The 8,840-nt window shown below is 28.8% G+C and overlaps 1 protein-coding gene across 1 annotated transcript; it reads right to left on the bottom strand.

The window, feature by feature from the left end:
- Positions 1 to 3,250: 3,250 nt before the first annotated feature.
- Positions 3,251 to 4,887, bottom strand: LOC113373886 (adult-specific cuticular protein ACP-22-like). The gene is made up of 2 exons (XM_026614153.1): positions 4,876 to 4,887; positions 3,251 to 3,880 (listed from the first exon to the last, which is right to left on the bottom strand). Exons 1-2 carry the CDS (start codon positions 4,885 to 4,887, stop codon positions 3,251 to 3,253), a joined length of 642 nt encoding a protein of 213 aa, XP_026469938.1.
- Between the last annotated feature and the right edge of the window lie 3,953 nt (positions 4,888 to 8,840).

Below are 8,840 nucleotides of genomic sequence, written 5' to 3' on the forward strand. Positions count from 1 at the left end.
ATTCTATAATTTATATTATTTATCAGTTTTGTAAAATTAATATAAGTTCGCATATTTATTGAATTTGTTCCAACAACTTCACCTTAGTCTTTAGCAATGTGAATGAAAATAATTCAGAATCGCAATAAAATATATTGCAATATGTATATACAATATTATTTGGAACTTAATAGTTATTTATTACTTGCGTTACATGCATAACCAAAATATATAAACACATCAATAATAAATCTGGTTCAAATATTAATAAGAAGCATGAATCAATATTTGTATATATCGCAGTTCCCAAATAAAGGAAACACTAGCTTTTCTTATAAAAAATGGTAAAACTTTATTTATTATATATATACATATATTTATTATTATTATTATTATTATTCCGATATAATAAAAAATATCATAGCTTTAGTAAACTGTTGGTTACGTCTCTTTTCTGATGGAGAAATTCCTTACTATAATTTGTTTGTAATAAAATTCAATGAGCTAATAATATTTTTGAATAAAGTATCGAAAAAAGTATACTGAATATTGGTATATTATCATAAAGTGAATAAGAAAACTTATTGAGTTGAAGTTATTCAACAATTAATATTTATTACAAACCGATAGAGAAATTTAATTAGGTTTTATTACTTGTTTGAAATTTTTTGCTAATTTATATTTCAAAATGGATATATAAAATAAAGGCTTATGATAAATTAACATTTACATGTATTAGTATTAGTAAAATAAATAAAAAATAATAATGAAATGATTTATTTTTTTATCACCTTCTTAGGGTGCCAATTTTTAGTAATAGAATTTGTTTGAATTTTCTTTCCCAAATTATTAGGTACTAAATAAAACTTCCAAATTAAGTTTGTTTGAAGTTTTTAATGCCTTTTTATGGTTGACAACTATTTAGAATTTAATTTCTAATACGTTTTTTAATGTGCCAATATTTAACTACCAGTAATTAGTTAACAATACTAAGACAATGGTAATTTATCATTCCAGAAACTAATATTTCTAATCTCACACATTTCATTTAATCTAGTGTATAACGCCAGTCGCTCTTACAATATTTATCAGTGCTAAAGCCATATGTGAAATGTATAATATATTTTTAAACGCAAAAAGATACACAATGAATGAAATAGAATGTGAAGGTATCTTAATAAATTGGTTTATATATTGTAAAACTTGCGTAAATTTTTATTCGAATGAATTAATGCATCGATTAGTAAAATTGAATCAGTAAAAAACGATCTTTATAAATCTCTGGCCAAATAAATACTAAATTTAAATATAAGGTATAAGGACACTATTGGCTGGAGTTGATAAAAATCAATTCTATCTTAAATACTATGACAATTTTTGAATATTATTTGACACTAATCTTTTTTTAGTCATTTATAAAATGCGCAGGGAAACAGTTCTAGATATAATATATAAAAAGTTTTTTTATAGAATTTGAAAATATTCCATTTCATTATGACCATAACGTATATTTGGTAGCAACTGTATCGCCAGCTCTATTTATGAATAATTAATTCCAGACGTGATTTGATTTCGGCAAGTGTTTGTTTACTTGCAGACACATGATCAATCTATCAACGAATAACAAATGTGTATATATATTTTTTAGGGTGGTCCTTAATATGGACATTTTCAAATTTCCTTGCTCCCAAGGGTTCAAATGGTTCGAAATTGATAAAAACCAATTCTCTGAAAGTTTTAGCTCTCAATATTAACTTTTAGATAGTGCGAAATTCAATCCAACTTCGTATGGCAATAACATGGAAAAAAAATTAAAAATTAAAAAAAAATTTTTAGGTATAACTTAGCGACAAATGAATTAAAAGTGAAAATTCGTGTAATTTTTTATTGAAAATTCGACGCTCTGCAAAATTTTTGAAATTTTTTTCATGCTATTTCCATACAAATCTTTGATTGAATTGCGCTCTACATAAAAGACATTATTAAGAGCTAAAACTTTCAGAGAATAATTTTTTATCAATTTGGAACCATTTGAACCCTTGGGAGCAAGGAAATTCAAAAATGTCCATATTAAGGACCACCCTAATATATATATATATATATATATATATATATATTTGCATATATTAGGGTGGTCCTTAATGTGGATGTTTCAAATTTCCTTGCTCCCAGGGGCAGAAATGCTTCCAAATTGTTAAAAAATTCTCTATGAATATCAACTTTAAGATAGTTCGCCCTCCAACCAAAGTTTCTTGATTCTTCTTCCTGAATACTTATTTTATAAAATATATCCAATTTTAGTTGTATTTTTTTCATTTATGATCAAAATAAGCAAACACGATGTTATTCACAAAATTTTGATTCTTTTGTCGCTAGGTTATAAACCAAACGAAATTTTACCCATATTATTTCCATAGAAACTTTGGCTGGAGTACGCACTATCTTAAAGTTAATATTAATATTCAGAGAATTTATTTTATCAATTTGGAAGCATTCAAGCCCCTGGGAGCAAGGAAATTCGAGAACTTCTATATTAAGGACCACCATATTATACATATATACATATATTTTTTTTGGAAAAAATTATGAATAACTAAAGATTTGAAAACTAATTTGACTAAAAGTTTTGAAATGTAACATTATGAAGCATGAAACACGCCCATAGCGAGCAAAATACTCGACTGTAATCTATTTTTCCAAAAAAAATGTTTTTTTCTAATGTCATAAGTTTAATTTTTTTAAAATAAAATTTTTTGAGTGTTTTTGTCCTGTGTTGCTGAATGATGACACGCATCTTGTGTCGAAACTTATAAATAAAAGTTTTTAATACTTTATACCTTTTTTATTTCGACGAATGGGCTGCTAGTTACTTTGAAATATGTTTCAACGTCGAAAAAACTATCAAGATATATATATATATATATATATATATATATATATATATATATATATTGTGGGTATCAGCTTATTATTTTTATGAGCAATAAAATATTTTGCACTATTATGTATTCGGCGTATACATATGCAGTAGTAATATTCAATAGTTTTAATACCAAATTTTAATTTAAAATCTAGTAACATAAAACAAATACTACGATAATAATACGAACAATGAATAATTTTGTTTTTACTTTGAATAAAACGTTTATTTACAATATAAAAATCAACAGTCGTTTTAATAATAACTAAAAGGAAAATATGTACATATAACAACGAATCTTAATCAACAATGAACAATCAGATCTTGGACATTAATTTTATGATAAAAAATCTAGTGCTTCTTCTCTTTCTTTGTGTGGTGCAAGACGTGCTTGTAGATAGTGACATATACTGGATAAGGATGTGGGACCTTGACTGGATATTTCTTCTCAACGTGGACGGGGTAAGGTTTTTCGACGATATATGGAACATGTTTTTCTACGGTATAAGGTACTTTCTTTTCAATAACTTTTGTTACTACTTTGTAAGTTGGCACTTCAATAGGTTGCTTAACAGCTACATGAACAGCATACGGTTGTGGGATTCCAACCTTGACGTATTGTGGGATAGCTTTAGGAACTGGATGAGGAATTGGGACTCCGATCTTCTGATATACTGGCACTGGAACATGTTTAGTGTGCTCGTGGGTAGTGGTGTGAACGTGTTGGACATGGTGCTCCTCGCCGCCGTCAGCGCCTCCGCCGCCTCCTAGAGATTCTTCTGATTCGTGTCCGCCTTCTTCGAAACCGTGACCGCCATCACCAAAGCCGTGTCCGCCTTCGAATCCGCCAGAAGAACCACCGCCAAAGTCCTCGTGGCCGTATCCGCCGGAGAGGTGGCCAAAGTCACCATGGGAAAATCCGGGAGCTGCGTAAGTCAGGCACAACACGGAGCTTAGCGTCGCGAGGAGATACAAGGTTTTCTAGATTTTGACCAAGGAAGAAGAAATATAATTTGATGTATATTTAAATCAAACAGTATTCGATCGAAGCGCATAATTTACTAGTTGAATAAAAAGAAAATTTAATTCGATATCAAGAGTGTTTACAAATTTGAGAAGAGAACTTTGTAAATTATTGCAAGTTTGGTTGTGCCAGATAAGTATTAAAATATTTAATTCATAGCATAAGTATCAAAAAACTCATATTAAATTTGTCGCAAATGTTACAAATAAATTAAGTCCATTACAGGTGATTTTAATCCTTTTAACCCTCCGTCGGGCGCAGTCCAAATATGTACAGAATTGGGCGCAGTGTATCTGACAGATACAGATTATAAGTATATTGATAGGAGGCTTATAGTTTTATATATTTTTATTTAATTTGCGTTTTTACAATGCTGAATATGTATATTATGTGTAAACAAAAACAAAATATATATTATATCAATATTATTTTTTATAATATAGCAAAATCTAAAAATCCGTACATGCGCTCAAAATGCTAGACTCACAAACCTTTATACGTTTAAATACAAAGACTATATATACAATTATGGCAGTAAAATTTTATATTTTATATATAATTTTATATATACAATTAGGGTAGTAAAAATTTAGTGTTTTTTGCCATTTTGTACGTCAAATAAAATTTGGCTCAGTACGTTTTTTTTACCAAAATTGCTACGCAAAATATGCGAAGTTAAAGATAATCTAATATGGACGAATAAATAGTAGACATAAAATAACGAGGCTACTGAAATATGGAGGTCTCGATGACATCAAATTATGAGGAAACATGCAAAAATGTTTGCCCAGTATCTGTCAAATCAGCTGCGTCTGACTGAGGGTTAATCATCAATTCAAAACGCACTAAAAATAAGTTATGTAAGCACTAGACAATCACAAAATATTTTCTATTTCCAACACGTTTGCTTCCCGAATTTGTAGCAGACGATTTATCCAAAATGTGTACTTACTTGTGCTACCATTTTGTACAAATTAAAAATGCCAAAGACACACAACACTAAAATAGATGTTTCTAGTCAAAAGACCTAATGTTCACTGTTAATTTGTAAACTGTGCATGTAGTCTTATATACCGCAAAGAAAGGCACTCCAATAGCACATGCACCCGAGAATATAGAGCTATCTGTAGTGACAGTAACATGAGGAGAAAGTGATTCAAAATCATATGCTTTTTATTATGCACTTTTTGTGGAAATAACTTTTTTTTACTAACTAGAGCACTTGACATCTGTTCCTGGATTCGAAGGTGAGCGAATTTTTATATTTGTTCCTTTTTCGCGAATCATTTGCATTCGCGAACAACGCAGACGAGACGAGACATTCTCTCGCATGATTGATTTTCTGTGATGCAAAAAATTAATGCGTTGTTGTGAATTGTCACATATAATATAAATTGCTTTGTTAATTAAGTTTAATTGGTAAAAGACTTTGAATAAAGTTTTTCATTAAGAATTAAAATTCATCATTGTTGTGATAAAATTTATGCCCTGCAGTGGACAAAATATCAAACAATGGTGGATAATAATGGATATTGAATATATAGCAGAAGTTGATTATACAGTCTGCATTTTCACAGAAAAATTTGATGTGTATGAGTATTTTAGTTCACATTTTCTGGCGCACAGATCAACCGATTTGAATGGTTCAAAAATCATTCGATTCCTATTGGTAGGAAGATGTGCTGATTAGTTTTTCGCAAAGGCAGGTCCAACCGTTACGGAGATATGGAGCAAAGAGTGCAGAAAATATAAATCGAGTTTTTGAGAATGATCCAGAAAACATTGAATTTGTAATGATTGGGAAAAGTGGTGATTAGTTTTCAGACAAAGGCAGGTTCAGCCATTTCAAAGATATGGAGCTAAATGAGCAAAAAATGACAGTTTTTGAGAGAACTGAGTATCTGATTTGAACGATTCTGTTTTCTGCTTGTGTTGACAAAACAATTGCTTTCGGAAAAAAAAATTATTTAAAAAAATCCTTTTTAGTACGAAAAAAAATTGGTTTTAATTTTAATTCTGGCTAAAATTCTAAAGCTTACTTATATTCTTTAAATAAATAATTTCAACTTTGTAATTCACTTCATATAATTTTTATAAATATTAGACAATGTTACAGTATTTATAATAATCTATTTGCAAACATTTAATATTCTTCGATCATTTCCTTACGGTACGGTAAGTTTCAGCAATTTGCTCTCAAGGCACAACTAGTTTATCTTAAAATTTCCTACTGCGCTACTAAAACCAAATATATAATTAATAACCAATTTCTAGAATTCTGTATCTAATATTATTACTGGAATTTGATTCTTGTTATACGTGTTCAATTCTCTATGTTTAGATATCATGTTCTAAAATACCCTGGATTAAAAAATATAAAATTGAATTAAATAATTATAGTATGAATCACTTTTAGAACTATGATTCTTTGCAAATGTATACTTTTTAGTAATAATTTTAACTTCCAATTCTGTAAGTTATAGTAATCGTCCAAAAATCTGAAATGAACATTTTTGCAGATCTTCACGATTTAGAAGTTTCTGAACATATTGGTATACCACAGATAAAATGAATGTGCGTGTGTATGTATGTGTGTGTGTGTTTTGCGCGGATAAAATTTTTCGTCCACGTTTTGGGTCGCACGGATCAACCGATTTGAAACATTCGATTCCTACTTATGGCAAAGACATGAAAAGAGTGCAGAAAATTTAAATTAAGTTCTTGAATAATTTAGAAAACATTCGATTCGTAATAATGGAGAGAAGTGGTGATTAGTTTTTGGCAAAGACAGGTCCAGCCGTTTCGAAGATAAGGAGCTAAATGTGCAAAAAATTGTAGTTTTTGAGAAAACGAAGTATCCGATTTGAATTATTCAAAAAAACAATTTGCTTGTGTTGACAGTTTTAAAAAACCAATAGTTTTTGGGGAAGGCAAAAAAAAATTATTTCAAAATTTTTAAAAAAAATCTAAATAGATAAAGAATGCACATCTTATATATAGTAAAAAACATCGTTATATATAATGATAGCAAGATTTATATTACACTTTTAAGATTATTACATATTACATTTATTTTAGGTTATAAAAGTATTTGATAAATGTACTAAAAAAAGATTATTATCATTACAAATGATAGAATCATTCCCATAGCGACTATTCTGTATAACTAGATTATGCCCAAGGGCTAGAAAGCCTTCTAACTTTAAAGCAAAAGTGCATTGTTGAGTATAAATATAAGATTAATGTAAAAGATATATAAGGTTTTACCAATTATGTACTAAGAAACAAATCCGATATGAAGTGATGATGCAGAAGATAAAATAATATTAATCGATGGTAGTAAAACAGATTTTAATATAGATTTGATGAAGAAGTAAAATGGATTTAGTGTAAATTGAAAAAACATGAACAAAAAATTGGAGAACCGTGCAAGTATTAGAGTTCCATCCTAATTTGTAATTTGTAAAATATGTTTATTATTAAAGTGTAATCATGAATAAATGTTTTGGGTTATAGGATTTAAGTAATTAATATAAATTTATATTGAAATTACATAATATGAAAAAATGATATCTTTACAAATCTTTAAGTGAATATCAAGAGATTGGTTAATTCTTGCAATTTAAATTAAAAAGTAACTTCAGTGAAACAAATGCATTTTTAATACCAAAATATTTATGATAATTGCTAGCGAATTTTCAATTAAATTTATTAAAATAACTAGTTGATATTGGTATTTTGCCTTGAGACAAGTTACATGAATTTCCCGATTTGTGTAAATAATTGACTTAATCCATGATAGATAAATTAATTTATAAGTAGTTAAAAGTATTCGAAGTGGATTTATTACACATTGTTGCAAATCGAACAATTTTTAAGAGCAAATTTTCAAAAATCAATAATTTTTATAATTGAGCCAGTTTTTTGTAGAATTTTAATTGTTTAGTATGTTCATTAAGACCATATACTCTATCGTTATACTAAGTAAATTGTCTAATTTTAATTTTAACAAATGTCAAAACAACTACTACTAATTTTCTCAAACTTTGATGAAGTTTTAAAATTAAACTACTTGTCGTAAGGCCGTAATTTTTCAGTAAGTTCTGTAAGACCATGATATATATCGCCAAAAAAAGTTTCATAAAAATCGGCTTAAATTTTTTTTCAACAGTTAGCTATAAGAAAACGGCTCGATAGAATTTCACCTAAAACTAATCTGTATCATTCCCAACTAATATCTTTCGAACAGTTTTTGATTTTTTAAAATCGATTCAGTAGTATGAGCTTAAATGTGGACGAAAAGTTTAACACTTTTTTTCCAAATTACAAAGAAACGGCTCGGCCGATCGTCGCACAAAACTGAGAAATCTTTAAATATCTGCAATCGGTGAAAGTTCTAATTTTGACAAATGCCAAAAAGGCCATACTAATTTTTGCAAACTATGACAAATTTTTAAAGCTAAACGAGTTGTCGTATGGCCGTAATATTTTAGTATGATCTAGAAGACTATGGTATCTATAGTCAAAAAATAAAAATCGCCGACAAAAAAAATTTTAATACCTTATGACAAGAAAACGGCCCGTCCGATCTTCACCAAAAACTAATCAGCACGATTCCCAACCAATATCTTTCGAACGGTTTTTGAATTTACATAATCGATCCAGAATTGCGGGCTAAAACGTAGACGAAAATTTTTTCACTTTTCTGCGATTTACAAAGAAACGGCTTGGCCGATCGTCGCACAAAACTAACAAACAATAGTCCTCATCGAGATACATCGAATGGCTTTTAAATTTTTGAAATCGGTCCATCTTTTTTGTGAAAACGTCGATTACGGCAAAAAATCTGTTCACACACATACTTTTTTCAAATTTGGTCTCATTTGATTCAGAATGGAAACAAGTGGGAAAAAACAA

The sequence above is a fragment of the Ctenocephalides felis genome, unplaced genomic scaffold (genome assembly GCF_003426905.1).
Source record: "Ctenocephalides felis isolate EL2017-DRISC unplaced genomic scaffold, ASM342690v1 CF-g0.4_SCAFFOLD_01604, whole genome shotgun sequence".
Classification (NCBI taxonomy): domain Eukaryota; kingdom Metazoa; phylum Arthropoda; class Insecta; order Siphonaptera; family Pulicidae; genus Ctenocephalides; species Ctenocephalides felis.